The sequence below is a fragment of the Schistocerca americana genome, chromosome 1 (assembly GCF_021461395.2).
Source record: "Schistocerca americana isolate TAMUIC-IGC-003095 chromosome 1, iqSchAmer2.1, whole genome shotgun sequence".
NCBI lineage: Eukaryota > Metazoa > Arthropoda > Insecta > Orthoptera > Acrididae > Schistocerca > Schistocerca americana.
In genome coordinates this window covers 220113828-220141405 of record NC_060119.1, presented here as the reverse complement: position 1 = coordinate 220141405, position 27578 = coordinate 220113828, and the positions used below count along the sequence as shown (strand labels likewise).

General features: G+C 47.2%; 1 protein-coding gene across 1 annotated transcript in view; it reads left to right on the top strand.

Annotated features, from left to right (window-relative positions):
- The window catches only part of LOC124620811, a 182409-nt gene that overhangs the window by 35638 nt on the left and 119193 nt on the right, over positions 1-27578 (top strand). The window contains exons 9-11 of the mRNA XM_047147099.1: positions 63-146; positions 15067-15407; positions 16091-16288. Coding sequence (XP_047003055.1) covers positions 63-146; positions 15067-15407; positions 16091-16288 — 623 coding nt within the window. The remainder of the gene's footprint in view (positions 1-62; positions 147-15066; positions 15408-16090; positions 16289-27578) is intronic.

Here is a 27578-nt window from a genome sequence, read left to right as displayed (position 1 = left end):
CTGAAACTTGAGATGTGTGGGAGGAGCACTGTTACCTGAATCCCCTCTTCTTGTTCCTGCAGCTCGGCGGTGGACGCGTCTTCGCTGACGCTCTCTGGCCACGAGTCTGTCACCATCATCACGGCGCCGGCCAAGATCCGGAGGAAGTAAGTGAGCTTCACGGGCTCACCCTCCAGTCGATGGAATCCTGACTCACTTTCTACATCTTTGTGGAATCTGCCTGTTATAAACATCACTCTTGAGAGTTTTTGTAATGCTATGCCAGTGTGAAATGACATTAGCTACTCTTGTTTGACACGCAAATAAAATACGCTTTTGCATTTCATTTCATCCGGAAAAGATTATTTATTTTCTCACTAGTGGACAACATACAAATTTATTTCAACATAATACTAACTGTCCAGTGTGTGCATCTTGCAAGTAGCTGCATACAGCAAGAAGAATCCTGCGAATATTTTAGTTTTATAATTTTGTACACTGTTATGAAAGTGTCGTGTGGAAATTGTATCGTTGGTATGCTGATATGTTTAAGGCTTTGGGTCCGTCACTAAACGCTTGGAACCTACCACACCGTTTCTCTTATTTATACCTATTTTCGTTTACGATGTACTACAACATACTACAATATTTCTTCTTTCTTGGCCTTAATAATGAAAGGGACTTTTACTTTTTCTAATGGGTCTGGTTTCATCAGGTAGACGTAATGAACTTGCGTTGGAACATTCTGAATCTGGAGCTAGTAATACTTGAGTGAAATATTAAGAACTGCAATGAAGTAATGGAACCAAAGGCAAAGTATTTACCTAACTCACCCTTTTTATTTGCTTCATCGCAATTCATGATAAACGCCATACACAATTTCTTTGTTTCTTACAACGGTGTTCGACGTCTTTCCGAGGTCACTTCGACCATGCACAGATACAGACACACATACCAAGAGAAAGGATGATTTAACTTTTACTCCGCCTACATTTGTCTTCTTCTTCCCCTTGTGATGACAAACTGTGGTCGTAGGGCAAACATAAATGCTCGAGTGAACTCTTAATCTGTTGCCAAATACATCAAGTAGAGGAAGTTTAAACGTTATGGTAAATCATGAACTCAAACGGATCAATTTACGTCGCAGATGCAGGAGTTAAAATATGACGACAACCATAAATGTTTTTTGTGAATCATTTCACGAAAAACTGACTATGTGAAGTCAACAACTCCATTTATATTTACCTTATTGTTGCTGCGTGTGTGTATTACAATCAGCTAATTAATAGTTTGATTTTGAATGTCGCTGTCTTGGCTGCATGGTATTTTATTAAAACCGGCTTCGCAGCTGTCACCAGATGAAAACGAGAAAATAGAAACAAAAACATATCAATAGATTTACAAAACAAGGCAATGGACAATAAATGTGCGAATTAAATGATCAAGTCACCAAAAAATTTCAGCAGAGGCATGAAAGCGAGTAGTAAGTACTTAAAAGAGCAGAGAGTACATTTTTGTAGATGAAATTTGCAATGACTGGTGGAAGTGACGCTAGAAAACTGCCATTTACAGACAACTGTAAAGATATATATTTAACAATGTAGTGCATGTTAGAAGAGGTAAAACGTAAAATCTTTTTTAAATTTTTAAGATGAGGCAACACATAAATATTTAAAAATGTATGATAAATTTAACGTATGTAAAAGCTACAGACCACACCATTTCACACGTGGTAAAAGAACATAATACACTGAGTAGTCAAAGAAACTGGTACACCTGCCTAATCGTGTAGAGCATCCACGAACACGCAGGAATGCCGCAACACGACGTGGCATGGACTCGACTAATGTCTGAAGTAGTACTGGAGCGAACTGACACCATGAATTCTGCAGGGCTGCCCATCAATCCGTAAGGCTACAAGGGGGTGGCGATCATTTATGAAAAGCACACTGCATGTCATCCCAGATATGCCTAATAATGTTCGTGACTGGTGAGTTTCGTGACCACCGGAAGTGTTTAAACTCAGAAGAGAGTTCCTGGAGCCAGTCTGTAGCACTTCTGGACGTGCGAGGTGTCGCGTTTTTCTGCTGGAATTGCCGAAGTCCGTCGGAATGTACAACGGACATGAATGGATACAGGTGATCAGGCAGGATGCTCACGTACGTGTCACCTGTCAGAGGTTATCTAGACGTAGCAGGTGTCCCATATAAATCCAAATGCACACGCCCCACACCATTACAGAGCCTCTACCAGCTTGAACAGTCCTCTCTTGACATTCAGGGTCCATGGATTCATGAAGTTGTCTCCGTACCCATACACCTCCATCCGCTCGATACAATTTCAAACGAGACTCGTCCGACCAGGCAACATGTTTTGAGACATCAATAGTCAATGTCGGTGTTGACGGGATCAGGCGAGGCGTAAAGCTTTGTGTCACGCAGTCATCAAGGGTACATGAGTGGGCTTTAGGCTCCGCAAGCCAATATTGATGATGTTCCATTGAATGGTTCGCGCACTGGGACTTGTTGAGGGCACAGTACTGAAATCTGCACGAATTTTCGGAAGGGTCGCACTTCTGTCACGCTGAACGATTTTCTGCATCCGTCGTTGGTCCCATTCTTGCAGTATCTCTTTCCGGCCTCAGCGATGTCGGAGATGTGGTGTTTTACCGGATTCCTTTAAATCTTGATAACCTGCCATTGTAGTAGGTAGTAGCCGATCTAACAACTGCGCCAGAAACCTGTTGTCTTATAGAGGCGTTGCCGACGCACCGCCGTATTCTGCCTGTTTACATATCTCTGTATTTGAATACGCATGCCTATACCAATTTCTTTGACGAATCAGTGTATACGGGGCAGTAATTTGAAAACGATGCAGATGGAAAACAGTAAGTAAACTGCTTATTGTTCCAAAATTAATCACCATAGCTGTTAATACATTAATCCCAGAACTAGACAAGACGGTTATTGATTTCTTGCAAAAAGGGTTGCCTTTGCCTGTGGGCGGGTCAACATGTTGCCAAGATAGGTTTGACTACACAGTAGATGTTTCGCTGGAAAGCTCTGACCAGTATTCCACATAATCCCGTCCTCTGCCCATGATGTTTCCATACTCTTGGAGCCCAGAAAACAAACATTCGTAGCTGTCGATTGTTTCTAACGGAGAGATGCGCGCCTGAATACAATCATGGTTCCACAGGTAACAGCAAACCTTCTTCGGTGAAAGCTTTGACCGTCTTGTTACACGACGGGATAAAAGTATTAACAGTTATGGCGATTACATTTGAAGTAATAAAAAGTTTAGTTACTTTCCTTGCATTTGTCTGGTTTTCCGTTGACTGCCGCTTATACACTGACGGAAAAAAGTCGATACACCAAGAAAGAGGTGTCAGACATAAACAACAGTTAGTTGGCGAGTTTCTACATCTGAAAGATGATGTCTGTTCAAATTTCACGCTAGTTGCATTAGAGTAGTGCTAGTAGCGCCTCTATGCAGATGCAGATCAGATTTGCTTTAAATACACGCTGTGATGATCTTAAGGGTTAGTTATCTGTGAGATTGAACGTGGTGAGTTGATGTTAGTCAACAATGCCTTTAAGGCGACAAAGACACCATCAACACCTCACTGAGTTTGAACGAGGTTGTGTAATAAGTCTACGAGAAGCTGGGTCTTCCTTCTACATCTACATCTACATCTACATACTACGCAATCCACCATACGGTGCGTGGCAGAGGGTACCTCGTACCGCAACTAGCATCTTCTCTCCCTGTTCCGCTCCAAAACAGAACGAGGGAAAAATGACTGCCTATATGCCTCTGTACGAGCCCTAATCTCTCTTATCTTATCTTTGTGGTCTTTCCGCGAAATATAAGTTGGCGGCAGTAAAATTGCACCGCAGTCAGCATCAAATGCTGGTTCTCTAAATTTCCTCGGTAGCGATTCACGAAAAGAACGCCTCCTTTCCTCCAGAGACTCCCACCCGAGTTCCTGAAGCATTTCCGTAACACTCGCGTGATGATCAAACCTACCAGTAACAAATCTAGCAGCCCGCCCATGAATTGCTTCTATGTCCTCCCTCAATCCGACCTGTTAGGGATCCCAAACGCTCGAGCAGTAGTGAAGAATAGGTCGTATTAGTGTTTTATAAGCGGTCTCCTTTACAGATGAACCACATCTTTCCAAAATTCTGCCAATGAACCGAAGACGACTATCCGCCTTCCCCGCAACTGCCATCAAATGCTTGTCCGACTTCATATCGCTCTGCAATGTTACGCCCAAATATTTAATAGACGTGACTGTGTCAGGCGCTACACTACTAATGGAGTATTCAAACATTACGGGATTCTTTTTGATGTGTCGACAGAAGTGCCGACACAGTGTGGTTTGAGGAGACTGAAATGCACGCTATAAGCTCACGCAGGATGGCGTGAGGTCTGAAACAGGATACGTAATGAATGCTATAAAGAAAAGTACGTAGCTTCTGGATAATGGCGCCTTGCTAGGTCGTAGCCATTGACTTAGCTGAAGGCTATGCTACCTATATTCTCGGCAAATGAGAGAGTCTCCGTCCGTGTAGTCGCTAGCAAAGTCGTCCGTACAACTGGGGCGAGTGCTAGTAAGTCTCTCGAGACCTGCCGTGTGGTGGCGCTAGGTCTGCGATCACTGACAGTGGCGACACGCGGGTCCGACGTATACTAATGGACCGCGGCCGATTTAAAGGCTACCACCTAGCAAGTGTTGTGTCTGACGTTGACACCACACTTTTTCCTATTCATCTGCATTAATTTACATTTATCTATATTTAGAGTTAGCTGCCATTCTTTACACCATTCACAAATCCTGTCCAAGTCATCTTATATCCTCCTACAGTCACCAACGACGACACCTTCCCGTACACCACAGCATCATCAGCAAACATCCGCACATTGCTACCCACCCTATCCAAAAGATCATTTATGTAGATAGAAAACAACAGCGGACCTACCACACTTCACTGGGGCACTCCAGATGATACCCTCACCTCCGATGAACACTCACCATCGAGGACAACATACTGGGTTCTATTACTTAAGAAGTCTTCGAGCCACTCACATATTTGGGAACGAATCCCATATGCTCGTACCTTAGTTAGGAGTCTGCAGTGGGGCTCCGAATCAAACGCTTTCCGGAAGTCAAGGAATATGGCATCCGTCTGATACCCTTCATCCATGGTTCGCAGGATATCATGTGGAAAAAGGGCGAGTTGCGTTTCGCAGGAGCGATGCTTTCTAAAGCCGTTCTGATGCATGGACAGCAACTTCTCTGTCTCAAGGAAATTCATTGTATTCGAACTGAGAGTATGTTGGAGAATCCTGCTACAAACCGATGTGAAGGATATTGGTCTGTAATTTTGAGGATCCGTCTTTCTACCCTTCTTATATACAGGCGTCACCTGCGGTTTTTTCCAGTCGCTCGGGACTTTACGTTGGGCAAGAGATTCGCGATAAATGCAAGCTAAGTAAGGAGCCAATGCAGTAGAGTACTCTCTGTAAAACCGAATTGGAATCCCATCAGGACCCGGCGATTTATTTATTTATTTTCAACCCATTCAGCTGCTTCACAACCCCAGGGATTATCACTATGCCCTCCATACGGGAATCTGTACGAGACTCAGACGGCGGTATGTTTGTACGATCCTCCTGCGTGAAAGATTTCTCAAATGCTAAATTTAAAATTTCAGCTTTCGTTTTGCTATCTTCCGTTGCCTTGCCACACTGATCAGTGAGTGACTGGATGGAAGCCTTCGACCAGCTTACCGATTTTACGTAAGACCAGAATTTCCTTGGGTTTTCAGCAAGATCTTTTGCTAAGGTATGACGGTGGTAGTGGTTGTATGCTTCGCGCATCGCTCTTTTTACAGCATCACGAATCTCTACTAACTTTCGCCTGTCCTCACTCTCCGATTCTGCGATGTTGCAGAAAAACTTGGCAGGAATGTAGCCACTGTACGTGGTTACTGGCAGTAGTGTTGACGAAAATGTTCTTGCGCAAGAAGACCGGCCACGTGGTACTACCTATGGGGCTACCTAGGGGGAAGACCATTGTGTTCGGCCTATGGCTTTGGCGTCTCGTACTGCATCTGAGCAGCAATTCGAGCAGCAGCTGACACCACAGTGGCGCAAAGGACTGTCACAAATCGATTACTTCTTCAAGGACAGCTCCGAGTCATATACCTGTAGCGCGCATTCCACTGACCCCAACCCACCGCCATTTGCGACATCTGTGTTGTCAAGCGAGAGCTCATCGGAGGGCAGGGATGAGGTCTATTGTGTTTTCTGATGAAAGTTGACCCTGTCTCGAAGATGGCTGTGTGTTCGTTAGAAGAAGTTCAGCTGAGGGCCTGTAATCAACCTTTCTGCGTGCTACAGACATTGGATCTATACCTGTTGACACTTATGGGATGCTATTTCGTACTACAGCAGGAGCACTCTCGTCGTTATCTCACGCAACCTGACTACAAATCTGTACGGCAATCTCTTGGTTTGACCTGTTTTATTGCCATTCATGAACAGCATTCCACGGGGTGTTTTCCAACACGATAACGCTCAGCCACATACCGCTGTTGCAATCCAAAATGCTCTACAGAGTGGCGACATGTTGCCTTGGCCTACTCGATCACCAGATCTGTCTTAAATACAGCACATATGACACATCGGCAGACGACAACTCTAGTGTCATTCACAACCATGCCTCGGGGATGGGTGTGTGTGATGTCCTTAGGTTAGTTAGGTTTAAGTAGTTCTAAGTTCTAGGGGACTAATGACCTCAGATGTTATGTCCCATAGTGCTCAGAGCTATTTGAACAATCTGAGGAGAAGGAGCGATAAATTTCATGAGAAGTCCTGCCGTAACGAAAAGCGCCTTTCTTTTAATGATTGCCAACCGAACTCAGGTATTAATCAGTGGCGCTCTGTCTCCTGTTTCGTGACAGTACAAAACAAGCTGCCCTTCCTTGAAGTTTTTGGATGTCCTCCGTTGATCCCATCTGATCGGCATCCCAAACCGCACAGCAATACTCGGAAGAGGACGTACAGGTTTAGTGTAGGCAGTCTCGTTAGTAGAGCTGTTGTATTTTCTCAGTTTTCTGCCAATAAAATTTGGTTTTTCTTTAGACACAACATTATCTATGTGATCGTTCAATGTTAAGTTATTTGTAACTGTAACCTCTAAGTATTTAGCTGAATTTAAAGCCGTCAGATTTGTGTGATTTATCACCTACCCGAAATTTAGCAGGTTTCTTTTAGTACTCACGTGGGAGACATGACACTTCTCGCTATTAAAGTCAATTTCCACTGTGCGCATCACACATGTGCCATGTCTAGATCATTTTGCAGTTTATTTTGTTCATCAAATGACTTTATAAGATAGTAAATGACAGTATCATCTACAAAGAATCTAAAAGTGCTCCTCAGATTGCCTCCTAAATCGCTTATGTACACCAGGTACAACAGAGGGCTTATAAAACCTCCTCGAGGAACGTTAATTATTACTTCTGTTTTACTCGATCACTTTCCCTCACTTACTACAAACTGTGACCTTTCTGAAAGGAAATCAGGAATGCAGACGATAGTTCATAGGTACGCAATTGGTTAGAGGTCGCTTGTGAGGTATGGTGTCAAAAAGCATTCTGAAATTTTAATAATATGGGTTCAGTTTGACATCCCCTATCAATAGCACTCTTTACTTAATGAGGATAAAAATCTAGTTGAGTTTCAAAACAACGATATTTTCTGAATACGTGTTGTCTGTTTGTCAGTAAATCGTTCTCTTCGAGATAGCTGATAATTTTCTAATACAGCTTATGTTCACAAATCTTACTTCAAATCGACGTTGGCGACGTGGGTCTATAATTCAGCGGATTACTCCTATTTCCTGTCTTGGGTACTGGAGTGACTTGGGCAATTTTTGAGTCTTCAGATACGGATCTTTCAAGAGCGATCGGTGGTGCATGAATGCTAAATATGGAACTATTGTATCGGCAAACTCTGAGAGGAACCTGACTGATATACAATTAGGATCGGAGACCTTGCCTTAATTAAGTGATTTAAGGTGCTTTGCTACGCCGATGATATCTACTTTTAAGTTACTCACGTTGGTTCGAGTTCTGGAGTATTTATCTTGTCTTCTTTGGTGAAGGAATTTCAGTAAACCGCATTTTGTAACTATGCTTCAGTGGTACTTCATTAGTAACATCACCATTGTTGTCGAGCAGCGAAGTGAAATATCTGACATAAATGGCAGTACCTTTTGACTCCATTAACTTAAAAGCTTAAATTTTCCATGTCCTAAAGGGGCCGTAGATCTTAGTATTTGATGTAAACTTCAGTTTTTACGTCTACTCGTTCTTGAGAAAAGGATGTCAACGTCAGATAGACAGACAGTCAGACAGACGAACGGTCACCAAATTTATCATTAAAAGTTTCCGTTTTTACTGACTGAACTACGGAACCAAACAAACTGTCTAACTTGTTTAGAGAAGCCTCACACTTGAGAGGTGCTCTTTCTCTGGCTGTGAAACCTTATGCTGTAGAATAATCATCTCATCAAACGATGAACACAACCTTTTTGTGAAAAGGACCTAAAATCCTCCTTTATTTATTAATGACATGCCTGCTTGCTATTTCATGCCCAAGTAAAATGAAGAAAATCATTGCCGAAGTTAACTTAGTAGAAAATTTAGACGTACATGGACAAAACAGTGTAGCAGTATAACTAAAACCTGACTTGTACACTATTTTTATATTTTATTCATAACTGACTGAAATGCTACTGTTATGTGTGTCTTATTTTACGGCATTCAAAAAGGAAGCATTGTTTAATAGACGACACTTGCAGGTAGCTTCAAAGATTAGGGAAAGAAAAGTATAATTAATTGTACCTGTGTAATTCCCTGTTTCTTCGTGTCACATTCGGTCTGACAATACATGAATATTTGTTCATCAAATGTCGCTTTTAGATATCGCTAACGTGTATTTCAATAGCACTTTACTTAGTTTATAAGCAGACTTGGTAAAAATAGTGTTACTTGCTTTAAGGTTTTAACATAATGTTTTCTATCATTCGTAGCATCTGAAGATGGCCATTGAGGCCGAAATCGGTTATGATTGTGTTAGAAAAATTATTGTGTTACGGAATAAACGAATTTTCTTGATGCAAATACTGAGATCTTTTGGATGCTTTTGAGCACAGTTGAGATTGTTGCGCTGGAGCTACACTAAGATTTCGCTAATATAATACTCTGTGACTGACTGTTTAGTTTTAATATTGTACTGATATTAAAATATCCACGGGTGTGCTGCCGGTCTATAGTGTCCAACGGGCACAATATTTCGGCGAACATACATGTCGCCATCATCAGGTGAACTGACGGACTGAGCTCCTGTGAACATGCCGGCACGGAGATCCGTACGCTATGGCTGCTCAGAGGGAACTGGGTTCGGTCGCAGCGGCGGCCGATTTAAATACCCTCTGCCCGCGGCGCGTCCCCTCCGCCGTCCGCGCCCCGCGCCACGGTCGCGCGGTGGAACAGATTGCGACGGCGTCTGAGATGACGTCGGTATGATGGCTCTGTCCGCCGTGGTCGTCACAACTATACGTTTGCTCGATTTACTCTTGATTAACCCAATCGCTGGTTCCCAAGCCTTGCTAAGATTATAGCCACAGTCACGTTTTATGAGGTCGTCATTGGTGCGAATTTCGATGGCCTCTCTAACAACGCTGTCCCAGTATCTCGACGTCTGTACCAGAATCCTCGTGCGGTCATACTCCATGGCGTGATTTTCCGACAAACAATGTTCAGCGACCGCCGACTTGCTCGGATATATCAGTCGAGTGTGCCTCTGGTGTTCACGGCATCGATCCTCGACGGTACGCATCGTCTGACCAATATACGACTTGCCACATTGACACGGAATCTGGTACACGCCGGCCTTCCTCAAACCGAGGTCATCTTTGGCGCTCCCCACCAGTGCACGAGTTTTATTTGGAGGACAAAACACAGTTCCGACCCGGTGTTTCTTCAGAATGCGGGCGATTTTCCCCGAGAGTGCGCCTGTGTATGGAATAAATGCAGTGCCTACCTCCTCCCTCGTGACTTCATCCATCTCAACAGGTTGTGCTGCAGTGGTTTGGGGGAGAGCATGTTGAATCTGCCACTCTGAGTACCCATTTTTTCGAAATACAGTTCTCAGATGTTTCAATTCCTGGGGTAGACTCTCTGCGTCAGAGATAGTGCGCGCCCTATGTACTAGAGTTTTAAGCACCCCATTCCTCTGTGAAGGGTGGCGGCAGCTGTCTGCGTGCAAATACAGATCAGTGTGCGTTGTCTTCCGATACACACCATGACCTAGGGTGCCGTCAGCCCTTCTCTTGACCAAGACGTCAAGGAAAGGTAATTTACCCTCCATTTCAGTCTCCATAGTGAATTTGATGTTGGGGTGTATGGAGTTTAGATGTGTAAGTAAGTCAAGGAGTTTACCCATACCATGTGGCCAGATGACGAACGTGTCGTCCACGTAACGGAAAAAGCAAGTAGGTTTCCATACGGATGACGACAGGCATCCTCCTCGAAGTTCTCCATGTACAAATTCGCTACCACCGGTGAGAGTGGGCTACCCATGGCGACTCCCTCCGTTTGTTCGTAGTATTCTCCATCAAAAAGAAAATACGTGGAAGTCAAGACATGCCTAAAAAGTTCAGTGGTCTTCTCGTCAAACTTCTGACTAATCAATTCTAGTGACTCTCGGAGGGGTACCCTCGTAAACAAGGAAACGACGTCAAAACTCACCATGATATCTGACTCATCCAACCTGAAGCTATCAAGGCGTTTAACAAAATCCACGGAATTACGGATGTGATGAGGGCATTTACCCACATAAGGACTTAATATTCCCGTCAGGTATTCGGCCAACAAATATGTAGGTGCCCTGATGTTGCTGACAAGGGGGCGTAATGGTACCTCCTCTTTGTGAACCTTCGGGAGTCCATATAGTCTAGGCGGTACCGGACCTTGGGGTAACAATTTCTTAGCGTCACCCTCCCGTAAATCTGCGTCCTTGAGAAGCGCCCTCGTCTTGTTCTCCACCTTCTTTATAGGGTCAACGCTGATCTTCCGGTAGGAATCGTCATTTAGCAGGCTCTGCATCTTATCAGTGTAGTCCTTATGGGAGACAACAACTGTAGCATTGCCTTTGTCAGCCGGTAAGACAACAATTTCAGAGCGCTCCCTCAGATCACGAATGGCCGCCCTCTCTTTACTGCTGATATTTGACTTCATCGGCTTGGATTTCGTCAACGCACGACAAGTTTCACGACGTATTTCCTCGGCTGATTCTGGCGGAAGTCGAGCTGCAACCTGTTCAACAGCACTAACAATTTCTGCGACCGGAGTGAACTTGGGGGTGGGAGCGAAGTTGAGACCTTTCTGCAAAACCGAGACCGCATCATCACTCAACACCATGCCACTCAAATTGATGACAGTCTTGCACGGAACCTGCAGAGATGGTTTGTCAAGGAGACGTGAGAACTTAGCTGTTTGACGTCCCGTAGCCTTCTTATGGGCGGAATCAGCTGACACCCAGGTGACACCATCAATCCAATCCCAGGAACAAGAAGTGAACTTACTAGCCAGTTGCAAATGTAGTTTGAGTAATTCCTGTGAGATAAACTCAAGGCTCCGGCGGGTGAATTGCACTCTCTCACGTACCAATGCGAGGCTGGCTCGTTTCTTGATTCTCTTAGCTGCTGCAGAATCGATGTGATGCATAACCTTAGCAAAATTTGGAACAACATTCTCGGAACGACATCTCTTTAGAAAGGCAAGAGTACTTAGCAAACGACATCTACGGTGGCGCAACTTTTCAAATTTCTTCATGCTGCGATACATCTCCTCCCCGTAAAGGTGTATGATGTGATTCTTGAGTTTCTCCCGGCGTATTTGATAATCAAAATATCCACGGGTGTGCTGCCGGTCTATAGTGTCCAACGGGCACAATATTTCGGCGAACATACATGTCGCCATCATCAGGTGAACTGACGGACTGAGCTCCTGTGAACATGCCGGCACGGAGATCCGTACGCTATGGCTGCTCAGAGGGAACTGGGTTCGGTCGCGCTGCGTGGCTTCTTCGCGAAGAAACTTCAGTCTTCGAGTAAAGCGGAGTTCACAACATATACATGTTTTGCCTCCCATTAATTCTGGTGGTGCGTCTTCTAGAGGTGATTGGGTTCTGGTTGTTTCCACTCTGTTTTCTTCTTCAGTTACAGCCTATGCCGTAAGGAGCTGGGGCCAGCGTGTGTTGGCATTGCGCCGTATCTTCTGCCCCAGAGAGCGTATGTACCGGTTCTCGGATTGCCGCGCCTGTTCGTAGAAGCGGCGGGCAACCATACGGACGTGGCCCTTGACTTTGCGGACCTCAGCGAGGTCGTGCAGTGGTACATATGGGAAGTCCCGCGGCAGGTGCAGCGCGAGGCGGAGAGCCCTGTTCTGCAGAGATTGTAGTTTCTTCAGGTGGTCGTCTGCCGCATTCCCCCAGACGACAGCCGCGTAATCGAAGACAGGGCGGATTAGCGCCCTGTACAACGTGACGCCCAGTCGCGGAGGAAGAGTCGACGTCGGGTTGAGCAGGGGGTAGAGCTGGAGAAGTCGACCCCTTGCTTTGTTTACGACGCCCTTCACGTGTGGGCCCCAGGTGAGGCGGCGATCTATGGTGACCCCAAGATACTGCGCTGTCGGTCGACAGTTGACTGGACTGCCTCCAACGACGAGTGGGGGCAGAGCGGCTGGGATGACACGACGGGTTGCAATGAAAAATTGCGTCTTGGCGCCGTTGAACTGCAGTTTCCACTTGACGGCCCAATCGGCTAGGGTGTCGACAGCGTGCTGCAACCTCTGGCGAAGTGTGTCCGCGCGCATACTTCGTGAGTAGAGCGCAGTGTCGTCGGCGTACAGTGCTAGGTGCACACGAGAGACCGTCGGCGTATCAGCCGTGTAGAGCGTGTACAGGATCGGCCCCAAGACCGACCCTTGTGGCACGCCTGCTCTGATGGAACGGACTGTTGACAGGCCAGTTTCTGCACGGACGTGAAAAGTCCGTCCATCGAGGAAGGACCGTAGCAGACGGATGTGGGATCCAGGAACCCCCATTTCGAGAAGTTTTAAGAGCAGCCCATCGTGCCAGATGCTGTCAAAAGCGCGCGAGACATCAAGGAAGACTGCTCCAAAGTATTCGCGCCTCTCCAGGGAATCGAAGGCTTCTTCCACGAGTCGGAGAAGTTGGTGCTCCGTAGAGTGGCCCTTACGGAAGCCGAACTGGGCATCTGGGAGTAGAGCTTCGGCGGTGACGTGTTGCTGTAGCCTCTTCAGGTAGATGCGCTCGAAAACTTTCGAGATGGCAGGCAGCAGACTAATTGGGCGATTGCTCTTCGGCTGCCGGAGATCTTTTCCCAACTTAGGAATAGCCACAATCTCAGCATGCTTCCACTGCAGGGGAAAGTGACCGGTGCGAAAGATCTTGTTGAAGATTGCAGCCAGGTGAGTAGAGGCGTCCTCAGGCAGTTGTTTCAGCATGGCAGTGGAGACGTCGTCAGGGCCTGCAGCTCTCTTTGGATTGAGGGCCTTCAGAGCCGTCGAGACCTCTTCAGGAGTTGTGGCCTCGATGTCATCATCGCCCTCCGTTTCCAGATAGCGAGGGAGCCGGTCGGCGATCATCTCTTCATGTTCTGCGTCCAGTGGATCCTCTACAGGCTTGAAGTTCTCTTCAAAAACATCGGCGAGGGCATCAGCCTTCGCGTTTGGTTCACAGACAGTTCCGGTTGCAGTTCGGAGAGGCGGCATACGCTGCGTTCGCCGTAGGAAGTGTTTCGTGGTCCTCCAGGCAGACCCGTCGTCAAGCTGAAGAGTCGCCACACGGCTAGCCCACTCCCGGTTGCGGTGATTGTCCACAGCCACCGTGATTTCGCGCCGCAGACGGTTGAGTTGCCGTTTGGCGGGGTTCCGTGTACGCTGCCATTCGCGGTACACCCTGTTCTTCTCGGCAATTTGTGCAAGGAGATCGGGGGGCAGCTGTCGAGAGTGGTCCTGGCGCTCGCGTCTGGGCGGAGCCGCTTCTTCGACTGCGGCGAGGGCGGCGTCCGTGAAGTGGAGGAGGGAATCTTCAGCTTCTGCGTCGTCTACAGGTGGCATACCAGCTAGGGACTCGGTCAGGGTGTGGCGAAAGAGATCCCAGTTGACTCCAGAGAGTGACACCCCACGCCTGGGTAACTGCAGTGGGTCGAGGTCGACGTCAAAAACAACTGGCACATGGTCAGAGGAGAGAACGTTCCGTGTCGAGGCGAGGATGCGGTGCGGAATGCCTTTCACGACCGCGAAGTCGACGATGTCCGGTTGTCCATTAGCGGGGAAGATGGTGGGATCATAGGGACCCACTACCACGGTGTCATTGCGATCCACGATTCGTAGGACGCGGCGTCCGTCTCTGTTGGTGAGCCGTGAACGCCAAGCGACGTGCTTGGAGTTAAAGTCTCCAGCGATGAACAGCTTGCCTCCGATGGAGAGAAGAGATTCTAAGTCCGCATCAACCCATGGATGCGACGGTGGTTTGTAGGTGGCAATGAAGGTTATGGCTCCCGCTGACGTGTGCGCGACAACTCCAATCGCCTCCACAGTCACGAGCGGCGGCAGTTGAATCTGGTGGTGACGGATCCCATTCCGTATGTAGATGGCCATTCCGCCGCCGGCAGTTGGCCAGTCAGCACGGTAACAGGAGTAGTTCGGCGCTTTGACTGCAATGCCTGTTTTAAGGCGGGTTTCGCTGAGCAGACAGATGTCCACGGCTTCATCACGAAGAAATTGACGAAATTCGCCAGCTTGTGTGCGTAGACAGAGGGTGTTCCACGCGACGACCGTGAGTCCTCTAACACTTCCCATGACGAGTAGTGGAGGAGCGTCTGGTGGCTGCCGGAGCGGCAGTCTTCTGTGCAACGGTCAGGCGCAGGACATCAAGCAGTTTTGTTGTGCTCGCCACAAGTGCGGTGAGCTGAGTAATCAGACTGGCGATGTCCGTGGCAGAGGCGGCAGGAGCCGTATCTTCTCTGACGCCGATGGAAGTGGCCACCTCTTCGCCATTGTATGTGGCATCTTCTGGAGCGTTGGTTGTGCGACCCCCCGTCTGGCGCCGGCCGCCGCAGCGTTGGGGGCGTGCACCAGACATCACGGGTAGCGCAGCAGAGGAGGGGCCCGGTTCCGGGTCCGACGAATTCTGCACAGGTGGAGTGGCGCAGTGTAGTAGTGGATGTCGTGCCCCCGCGTCTTCAAAAACATCGCGGGTGTGGGAGTCTTCATTGCGGCGACGTGCCTGTGGCCCTGCATGCTCGGCGTCATCGCTGTTGGGTCGGCGGGGCGCCAGTCCTCTGGCGACAACCGTGGCGTGGGAGATTGTAGGGTCAACCTTGGCAGACTTCTTCTGTTTCGCGGCGACTGGCTGGCCTCGCTGACGAGCACTGGCGCGTCTCCAAGCTTAACAGCCGCGGTAGCTGGCAACGTGAGCGCCCCCACAGAGAGCGCACGTTGGCTGCTGCTTCCGAGGGATAGGGCAGTCCTTCGCTGGGTGTGCACCGGCGCATTTCACACATTTTTCAGGCATGGAGCAATGCCGGGCGACATGGTTGATGCCCTGGCACCGGTAGCACTGAACAGGGCCTCTCTTGGCGCGCAAGTATTCTGTGGTCACCGAGACGTTGGCGAGTCGGGTGAGCTGGTAGAGCTTCCTGTTCTCGATTGTATCGGTTGCGATGACGAGAAACAGGGGCATGTAGTCACGTGATTTGGGCTGCTTAATCTTGATCACAGTTCTGACACTGAAGTCGAGCTCTTCGAGTTCTTCTTTAATGTGATCCGGCTCCATGTTGAAGGGCAGATGCCGGATGACAATCTTCAGGACGCGGTCCGGTGTGGTGGCGTGAGTGAAGAAAGGGATTGCCCTTTCAGACGCCTCCTGCGTCACGCGTCGGTAGTCGTCTGCTGAGCGCAGCGTAATCTTGTACATGTCTCGTCCGGCGACCTTCACATTGTAGACTGCCGTCGTCCAGCTATTGAGAAGCTGTTGCAGCTGCCGGAAGGTCCCTTCGTATTTCAGAACGATCGGCGGAAGTGGCGCATCCCTCCTTGGCGCCGTGAAAGGGCGCGGTGGTTCCTCTGGGGCATCCTCAAGGGCAAAAAAAGTGTTGGCAGTGGATTCCGGCTCGTGGGTGGACAGCACCCGTCGGCACGCTGTATGGCGTCGCTTCGGGCGAGTGAATCCGTCAGCATCGTCAGCAGGCGTTTGTTTCGATCGCTTCTCAGCCGGTGAGCTGCGCCCGCCGGTGGGGGCTGTATCGTCTTCTCTTCTGCTTTTGCCGGATTGCCGACGAGGTGGTGGTACGGCAGACGGCTCGTCTTCTTCCGACTCCGGAAGCGGAACTGTAAGCGCATCCATAGCGATATCCATCATGTCCTCATTCGTTGCGTGGTCCGTCATAAGTGGGGGGCCAGATGGGGCCGCCGACGGAGCAAGCTCCGCCAGACGGCGATCTGCCACACCCTTCGCAGTACGTAGCTCCGTTCGCTTCGACATCTCTCGCGCTGGGCGTCCTGGGTTCGGTCGCGGCGGCTGCCGATTTAAATACCCTCCGCCCGCGGCGCGCTCCCTCCGCCGTCCGCGCCTCGCGCCACGGTCGCGCGGTGGAACAGATTGCGACGGCGTCTGAGATGACGTCGGTGTGATGGCTCTGTCCGCCGTGGTCGTCACAACTATACGTTTGCTCGATTTACTCTTGATTAACCCAATCGCTGGTTCCGAAGCCTTCCAAAATTTGCTAAGGTTATGCATCACATCGAATCAAGAAACGAGCCAGCCTCGCATTGGTACGTGAGAGAGTGCAATTCACCCGCCGGAGCCTTGAGTTTATCTCACAGGAATTACTCAAACTACATTTGCAACTGGCTAGTAAGTTCACTTCTTGTTCCTGGGATTGGATTGATGGTGTCACCTGGGTGTCAGCTGATTCCGCCCATAAGAAGGCTACGGGACGTCAAACAGCTAAGTTCTCACGTCTCCTTGACAAACCATCTCTGCAGGTTCCGTGCAAGACTGTCATCAATTTGAGTGGCATGGTGTTGAGTGATGATACGGTCTCGGTTTTGCAGAAAGGTCTCAACTTCGCTCCCACCCCCCAAGTTCACTCCGGTCGCAGAAATTGTTAGTGCTGTTGAACAGGTTGCAGCTCGACTTCCGCCAGAATCAGCCGAGGAAATACGTCGTGAAACTTGTCGTGCGTTGACGAAATCCAAGCCGATGAAGTCAAATATCAGCAGTAAAGAGAGGGCGGCCATTCGTGATCTGAGGGAGCGCTCTGAAATTGTTGTCTTACCGGCTGACAAAGGCAATGCTACAGTTGTTGTCTCCCATAAGGACTACACTGATAAGATGCAGAGCCTGCTAAATGACGATTCCTACCGGAAGATCAGCGTTGACCCTACAAAGAAGGTGGAGAACAAGACGAGGGCGCTTCTCAAGGACGCAGATTTACGGGAGGGTGACGCTAAGAAATTGTTACCCCAAGGTCCGGTACCGCCTAGACTATATGGACTCCCGAAGGTTCACAAAGAGGGGGTACCATTACGCCCCATTGTCAGCAACATCAGGGCACCTACATATTTGTTGGCCGAATACCTGACGGGAATATTAAGTCCTTATGTGGGTAAATGCCCTCATCACATCCGTAATTCCGTGGATTTTGTTAAACGCCTTGATAGCTTCAGGTTGGATGAGTCAGATATCATGGTGAGTTTTGACGTCGTTTCCTTGTTTACGAGGGTACCCCTGCGAGAGTCACTAGAATTGATTAGTCAGAAGTTTGACGAGAAGACCACTGAACTTTTTAGGCATGTCTTGACTTCCACGTATTTTCTTTTTGATGGAGAATACTACGAACAAACGGAGGGAGTCGCCATGGGTAGCCCACTCTCACCGGTGGTAGCGAATTTGTACATGGAGAACTTCGAGGAGGAAGCCCTGTCGTCATCCGTATGGAAACCTACTTGCTTTTTCCGTTACGTGGACGACACGTTCGTCATCTGGCCACATGGTATGGGTAAACTCCTTGACTTACTTACACATCTAAACTCCATACACCCCAACATCAAATTCACTATGGAGACTGAAATGGAGGGTAAATTACCTTTCCTTGACGTCTTGGTCAAGAGAAGGGCTGACGGCACCCTAGGTCATGGTGTGTATCGGAAGACAACGCACACTGATCTGTATTTGCACGCAGACAGCTGCCGCCACCCTTCACAGAGGAATGGGGTGCTTAAAACTCTAGTACATAGGGCGCGCACTATCTCTGACGCAGAGAGTCTACCCCAGGAATTGAAACATCTGAGAACTGTATTTCGAAAAAATGGGTACTCAGAGTGGCAGAGTCAACATGCTCTCCGCCCAACCACTGCAGCACAACCTGTTGAGATGGATGAAGTCACAAGGGAGGAGGTAGGCACTGCATTTATTCCATATACAGGCGCACTCTCGGGGAAAATCGCCCGCATTCTGAAGAAACACCGGGTCGGAACTGTGTTTTGCCCTCCAAATAAAACTCGTGCACTGGTGGGGAGCGCCAAAGATGACCTCGGTTTGAGGAAGGCCGGCGTGTACCAGATTCCGTGTCAATGTGGCAAGTCGTATATTGGTCAGACGATGCGTACCGTCGAGGATCGATGCCGTGAACACCAGAGGCACACTCGACTGATATATCCGAGCAAGTCGGCGGTCGCTGAACATTGTTTGTCGGAAAATCACGCCATGGAGTATGACCGCACGAGGATTCTGGTACAGACGTCGAGATACTGGGACAGCGTTGTTAGAGAGGCCATCGAAATTCGCACCAATGACGACCTCATAAAACGTGACTGTGGCTATAATCTTAGCAAGGCTTGGGAACCAGCGATTGGGTTAATCAAGAGTAAATCGAGCAAACGTATAGTTGTGACGACCACGGCGGACAGAGCCATCATACCGACGTCATCTCAGACGCCGTCGCAATCTGTTCCACCGCGCGACCGTGGCGCCGCGCCGCCGCGACCGAACCCAGTTCCCTCTGAGCAGCCATAGCGTACGGATCTCCGTGCCGGTATGTTCACAGGAGCTCAGTCCGTCAGTTCACCTGATGATGGCGACATGTATGTTCGCCGAAATATTGTGCCCGTTGGACACTATAGACCGGCAGCACACCCGTGGATATTTTGATTATCAAATACGCCGGGAGAAACTCAAGAATCACTTGTACTGATATTGGTTGAAGAAGGGAAAAGGGCAGTTGGAGGGGGAGGAGGAGTGAACTGGAGAGTTGAGGATTGTCTGGAGTCATGTGATAGGTAGGGGAGGCTTGGCTTGTCATGTGGTAGGTTACGGAGAATGTCGCTGCCACCATCTTAGATTGTGATTGTGATTGTAGAGGTATGTCAGTTCTAGGCCACTTTGTCAGTCGTCACTCGCGTGACTGGCACCAGCCAAAACCACTGACTAGTATTCCTATTGGCTGATTTAGCTTCAATACCTTAGTGTCTCAAAAGAGATCACTAGATTCTCGCACTGGCAGCGATATATTGCTCCCAAATGTTTTGCAGCTGGGACGCTGATCGATACGCTGATCAAACAACTGACATATGCAGTAGAAAATGCAGATTCAGGATGAATGTAAAGAGCTCATTATTTTGTCGCCACTTTTCAGTGTTAAGAAGTGCCTCGAGACAAAGTCTTATGAAATCGGATAAATAATTTTATAGCACCATGTGTCAATGTGAAACTTCTATATCCGATCTTAAAGAGAATGTCTGCTGTAACCCTCCATTGTACACCATTCCTGGTTAATTTCATCCTTTTATATAGCAAACTCGTACACAGCATTATATTCCTTTGACGTAAGAGACTTTACTGAGAAATTACGCTATAGATTCCATTGAAGTAAATCAGCATTATGAGACATCCAGAATTCAGACAAGCTCCAGGCAAGGAGATTCATATTCTGAGCTGTCCTAGAAAAACGCTTACAAATTCTTAAACGGTGAAAATGATGAGGAATACTTGTTAGTGAAACTCATCTGAACCATATTCATTTTTCTAATGCAAGTGAATTGTTTGCCCGTTGTGAAAAACGTAACACGTAAAATTAAACTGCAGCCATGAAAACCATATACTGCCTGACAAAGAAAGTGAAGCCTCCAGAGACCATTAGTGTTGGTCATGGTTATTCTTATTACATGGCCTACTAGGGTATATAAGAGGATGAACAGCGGCAGATGATGAGTCGTCACTCTGAAGGACATGGAGAGACGATGTACGAGTGTGAGACAGCGTTATCGACACTTACCAGAGTTAGGAAAGGGCCTCCTGGCGGATCTCACTTCCGCTGACTGCTCGAATCGAAGTTCTTTGTAAATGTGAGTTGATTCTACAATCACTGAAATAACACCACCCTCTCAACCTGCGAAGCTTAATTTAGTTTCCTCCTCTCCTTCTAGATGCTTCACTTTTTTGTCAAGCAGTGTATGAAATCTGGTTTCACAGGACAGAGCGGATCAGGTTATAGTTGTGGAAAGGGGCCAAAATCAGTTACTGTCAGTTGCACGAAACGTACAAACTATAGTTTCCTAAAACACTTAATCACACATGCCCTTCAAAGCACTCAAAACAATGTGGCTTAATGCCCGAACACAAGTTATTAAAAATTGCCTTAAGGAATACACACGCTGAAGGCCTTAGTTGCAAAATTTTACATAAAAACTCGGCTGAAGGCCACATACTGAACATAAAACAACTCACGGCTTAAGGCCTGGATAACAAGGATTTGCAATAGAGCAAAATCCCCCTTTTCTTCTTTAAAAAAATTAGTTCAAACAAGAATCTTCAAAGTTTTAACTTAAGACGGCTGGAGGACTCATTTTAAAATTAAAACAAACTAAATTAATAGGTGGCTGAAGGCCTCGCACCATACTTGAGACAAAAACCACAATCTAAAAACAACATAACAATGGTGCTCAGAAGTGTTCGAAGTGTCAGCCTGAGGAGATAACTCTAACGTAAGGTTAGGTGACATAGGCAGCCAAGAATAAGATTAAGTAATCAGGTGGCAACCCGACCCAGGGACGGCTGAAGGACCGACCAACAACCTAATCAATTCCTCTGCGCCGACCAACAGCACGACAACGGAAAATATCAGCCGAGGACGAAGATACAAGCAGCACTACATCTTCAAAATTGGCGTCTAAAAACAGCCAAGGCACAATAACCACTCAAAAATATGAACAACACCAAAGGCTGTCAAACTACACGCTGTACGGACACCATCAACACGGCGAGGAAAAACACACTGCGGAACACTACGCTAATGCGCTCGCCGCGGTGACTTCCCCGCTGCACTGTGCCAACCGACCGACTGCCTACTCCAGTGCGCAGACAGCCTTAGCACAACTGCTCAGTCGAAATTACACAAGCTAGGCACAGTTCCACGAAAACACTTCCACAAGAACTCGAACAATCGTAAAAGCAATAACTGTGCAACAAACAGGACGAATGACAGGTCGACACACACAGAGAACCTGAATCGGTCGGCGACCAAATAAACGTCGTCCGATGAAACGACCGACCGAACGATCAACCGACGGTCGTTGAGTTCAGACTCAGTCGATGTATTTAGGTGAACGAAGACTACTAGGAAGAGGGATAAGGAACTAAATATAGAGTAAACTTGACCTTAAGTTCCTTTCATAAACAATATACACTCCTGGAAATGGAAAAAAGAACACATTGACACCGGTGTGTCAGACCCACCATACTTGCTCCGGACACTGCGAGAGGGCTGTACAAGCAATGATCACACGCACGGCACAGCGGACACACCAGGAACCGCGGTGTTGGCCGTCGAATGGCGCTAGCTGCGCAGCATTTGTGCACCGCCGCCGTCAGTGTCAGCCAGTTTGCCGTGGCATACGGACCTCCATCGCAGTCTTTAACACTGGTAGCATGCCGCGACAGCGTGGACGTGAACCGTATGTGCAGTTGACGGACTTTGAGCGAGGGCGTATAGTGGGCATGCGGGAGGCCGGGTGGACGTACCGCCGAATTGCTCAACACGTGGGGCGTGAGGTCTCCACAGTACATCGATGTTGTCGCCAGTGGTCGGCGGAAGGTGCACGTGCCCGTCGACCTGGGACCGGACCGCAGCGACGCACGGATGCACGCCAAGACCGTAGGATCCTACGCAGTGCCGTAGGGGACCGCACCGCCACTTCCCAGCAAATTAGGGACACTGTTGCTCCTGGGGTATCGGCGAGGACCATTCGCAACCGTCTCCATGAAGCTGGGCTACGGTCCCGCACACCGTTAAGCCGTCTTCTGCTCACGCCCCAACATCGTGCAGCCCGCCTCCAGTGGTGTCGCGACAGGCGTGAATGGAGGGACGAATGGAGACGTGTCGTCTTCAGCGATGAGAGTCGCTTCTGCCTTGGTGCCAAAGATGGTCGTATGCGTGTTTGGCGCCGTGCAGGTGAGCGCCACAATCAGGACTGCATACGACCGAGGCACACAGGGCCAACACCCGGCATCATGGTGTGGGGAGCGATCTCCTACACTGGCCGTACACCACTGGTGATCGTCGAGGGGACACTGAATAGTGCACGGTACATCCAAACCGTCATCGAACCCATCGTTCTACCATTCCTAGATCGGCAAGGGAACTTGCTGTTCCAACAGGACAATGCACATCCGCATGTATCCCGTGCCACCCAACGTGCTCTAGAAGGTGTAAGTCAACTAGCCTGGCCAGCAAGATCTCCGGATCTGTCCCCCATTGAGCATGTTTGGGACTGGATGAAGCGTCGTCTCACGCGGTCTGCACGTCCAGCACGAACGCTGGTCCAACTGAGGCGCCAGGTGGAAATGGCATGGCAAGCCGTTCCACAGGACTACATCCAGCATCTCTACGATCGTCTCCATGGGAGAATAGCAGCCTGCATTGCTGCGAGAGGTGGATATACACTGTACTAGTGCCGACATTGTGCATTCTCTGTTGCCTGTGTCTATGTGCCTGTGGTTCTGTCAGTGTGATCATGTGATGTATCTGACCCCAGGAATGTGTCAATAGAGTTTCCCCTTCCTGGGACAATGAATTCACGTTGTTCTTATTTCAATTTCCAGGAGTGTAGTTTTGAAAAGCAAGTCACCAACGTGACTGAAAAAGAAAGTTTGAAGTCAGTGGTTATTAACTGAAACGATTTATGATTGGTACTGTTACTCGAGAAGCAATGGAGAGAGGCAAGTTGGGACTTAGTCAGACAAACTAAACACAAAGATACAGATCAGGAAGCAGACAGTATTGGGAGATGTAATTATGACTATAATAAAAATGAAGTGGGAGTGGGAGGAATATGTTAACCAGCCTTATGGATTACGAAGCTAGCAAGCTTCTGTATTCGTGTATTGTAGTACCTACACACATTTTGAACCACCATGCTGTGTTAATATTGCAGCTTCTTGATAGTCATGGTTTATCTTTCCTTTTTTTCTAGTTGTGAAGATGTTTTAGTTAGATTTAAGAGTCCAATGCGCGTGCCGCTAAACTCAGAAACGAGTCCCGGTACGATCAAAGAAGTTGTATGATGGGGTAGCCCTCTACCCCCAACCGTGAAAAATGTTCCCATTTTTACCTGAATGGCGTGCTCTTGAAGATATGTCTAGTCCTCTAGAAAATTCTAGAAATTCCAGAACATTCGAGATTATTCGAGAACATTCCAGAACATTCGAGAGCATTCCCCAACATTATAGAATCTTCCGGAATGTTCCACAATGATCCGGGATGTTCTTGAATATTCGAGAATAGTCTGGAACATTCGGAAAGATTCCACAACGTTCGGGAACATCCCGGACCATTGTGGAATACTCCAGAACACTCTCGAATGTTGTAGAATGTTCTGGAACATTGTGGACTATTCGAAGCCTTGTTAGTATGTTCTGGGATTTGTCACTTGTGGGGCTACCATTGGTAGAGTATAGAAAGCGAGACGCGTCGTGGGTTCGAATGTCAGTTTTGTATGAGTGACGAGGAGAGGAAGCGAAAAAGTAGTGAAGTAGGTGAATAAAAACAAACGGTGAAGTGTGAGTACTCAAAGTGATACAGTGACTGAATATAAATCGAAAATAAAGTGTGTGAAGTGGACTTAGTGTATCTGATAATTAAAAGTTGATATGATTTATGTTCTAAGCAATGCCCAAACGTAAGAGAGAAGGAGATCTTGCCAGTTCTGAAGCAAAAAGGCAAAAACAAAAAGGACAACGAAAAAACGGAAGAGACGAAGAGCTCGAAGCACGTTTAAGTTCCCAGCGAACAATAATGAGCACCGTGAGAAGTAGGAAACTGAAGAACAGCGGAATTTCTGCAGGAATTTTTTACATTGCATGACCGGGGAAACTCCAGAATCAAAACACTTTCTTCAAAATACAAAAGAGCACAAAGTCTGTTTCCAATTGACCTCCTTCGGTGTTACTTCGATCGTCATTAACTGAGGAGAAACCGGTTATGTTTTCTCCATCCAAGGAAAAATCTATCACAACATGGGAACATTACTACCGTTACCCAACGAAGACCATAAATTTATGCAAGTATATTTCATCGGAAATGGAGAAACAGAAATTGATCAACGATGCACAAATGTCAGTGCGTTGATACGAGAAGTAGTCCAAGGTGTACAGAGGATCTTACACAAATACAGTCAACTGATTCACAGATTCAAGACAGAACTATACCAAATTTCTGATGACTATAAAGTTATAATTCGAGCAGGCAAAAGACCAACTGGAGAACACGAACGTTGATTTAATGCACATCAGATAGACGAAGTTGCCATCACAATTGTGGACAATGAAAACACATTCTGTGACATAATCGTACAATGAACAAGAGGAAGATTACAACGCACTGCAGAGACACGCCCTCCGATATCATTAACATTTCTGGATGGAGAGTACAGATATCATTTTAATGTGAAACAAATCCAGACTGAAACAGGCGTAGAAGCAATCAAAAAAGTCACTTCCAAGGAGTTCTATGATTACCACTTAATGATCAGAAACAATGAAACATACACTCAGCCGGCCGCTGTGGCCGAGCGGTTCTAGGCGCTTCACTCCGGAACCGCGTGACTGCTTCGGTTGCAGGTTCGAATCCTGCCTCGGGCATGGATGTGTGTGATGTCCTTAGGTTAGTTAGGTTTAAGTAGTTCTAAGTTCTAGGGGACTGATGACCTCAGATGTTAAGTCCCATAGTGCTCGGAGCCATTTGAACCATACACCCACATTCTCAACACTCGCCTTTTATACCAGCAATTCCTGGTAGGTATGTAAGTATGCAGAAATAGAAGCACGGATGTTTTACATTAGAGTGAATCAGAAGAAACTACGCGCGGAAGAATACATCCACCTTCGAGACGCAATCATACACACATTGACACAAACATTGACGACATTGGAACAATGGTAATCTTACCCTCATCATACACAGGAAGTCCAAGACACAAAAACGATCACATTCAAGAGGCTGTAAGAGGTCCATCATTAAGAAATTTGTTGCTAGAGCACTCGAGCAGATGTAATTTCGATGTATTGCTCACTCGTTACCTGCGATATGTAAGCTATAAGAGAATCTCAAACCATAGAGCAGTGTTGACTGCAGTAGGAACTGTGTAGCAGTAGCAGTAAGTAGCTGCTAGCGAGCAGTCGTTTGTGTGGAGTTGGCTGGGCCGGTCGTGGGAGCGATGGCGGTGCCTGAGCGGTATAATGTAAGGTAAAAGCAGCCTCGCGCATATCTAGTAATGTTATGTGAACTCCCATGTAAGTGTTTAAAAAAATCTCTTAATAATAATCTTTCTTATAAAAAAATTAACTTTTGATAATCATTCATTGCAATTTAAAGAATTTACTAATTTCTCCAATCCATGGTCTTCCCGATTATTGTAAAGAAAAATCAGTTGTTTCCTTTTATACATGACAAATGTATCGGCCAGCATCACACTGAGCTGTGCCAGAAAAGTTTAATTTCATATAGGAGCAGAAATGTATGCGTTATCCGGCGACTTCACTGAGGTAAGAATTTTCTCTTTTTTATTCAGAATGATCTTTCAGGGCCATGACGCAGCACTGCTGACGTCCAAACTTAATCAGCTTAAATTCACAGTCAGTTATTGAAAGGTTATAAGCGAGCCACAATTTTTTATTGGGAGATTAGTCACATTGTATTATTAGTAGGTTAAGGAATTTATTTGTTGGGCAGTTACACTAAATGTGAATATTATTCATATTATTTATTTTATTTTGTGGGGAGGTTACAAGGCCATGACCTACGTAGGAAAATATGGACGACCTGATCTCTTCATAGCATTCACATCCAACTCGTCGTGGTCAGAAATCAAAGAACAACTAAGATGCGGACAAGCCCCATGCATCGACACGACATAATATCCCGAGTTGCGACAAAAAAATGGTTTAAATGGCTGTGAGCACTATGGGACTTAACATCTGAGGTCATCAGTCCCCTAGAACTTAGAACTACTTAAACCTAACTAACCTGAGGACATCACACACATCCATGCCAAAGGTAGGATTCGAACCTGCGACCGTAGCGGTCGCGCTGTTCCAGACTGAAGCGCCTAGAACCGCTCGGCCACACCGGCCGGCCTTGTGACAAAACAAATGAGATTTATTGAAGGCATTATAAAAAAACCACATCTATGGAACCGTTAGAGACTTTATGTGCACAATCGAATGGCAAAAACGGACGGGGACTGCCTCACTCACACAATCTCATTTGATTATACGACATGATTCATCCCACGGATATCGACACAAACATCCAAGTTGAATTTACCGATCCAAAAGAAGGTCCGAAACTGTACGACGTAGTAGCGAAAAACATGATTCACGGGCCATGAGGACCAGTAAAGCCCAATTTTCCATGTATGAGTGATGGAAAATTTAGAAAAAAATACCAAAAAGCATACTTGGACGACACGCAAACCGGAGTTGATGGCTATCCCAAGTACAGAAGACTATCACCCAAAATCGATAGCTTCACAGCAAAAATATGAATATGAGGAAACAGACAATCAAGGGGTAATACCATATAACAAACTGCTCTCCAAAATGTTCCTAGCGCAAACAAACGTACAATACTGCAATTCAGTGACATCCATCAAGTATGTCTATAAGTCTGTGAACAAAGGCTGTGACAAGGCAGAATTTCAAACAGCGAAAGACAGCGAACAACAAAACAGGAACGACGACTCATCATGTGCCAAATGGTAAGATACATCAAAAGTAAAGAAACAGCGTGGTGGATTTTCGGTTTGCCCATGCACGAACGCGGAACAGTTATCCAACATCAAGCAGTACATTGTGAGAATGGACAGAGGGCTTACTTCATAAAAGACATCGCCAGAAAAACTGCAAGCGAAGCATCCCAGAACATAACATTAACA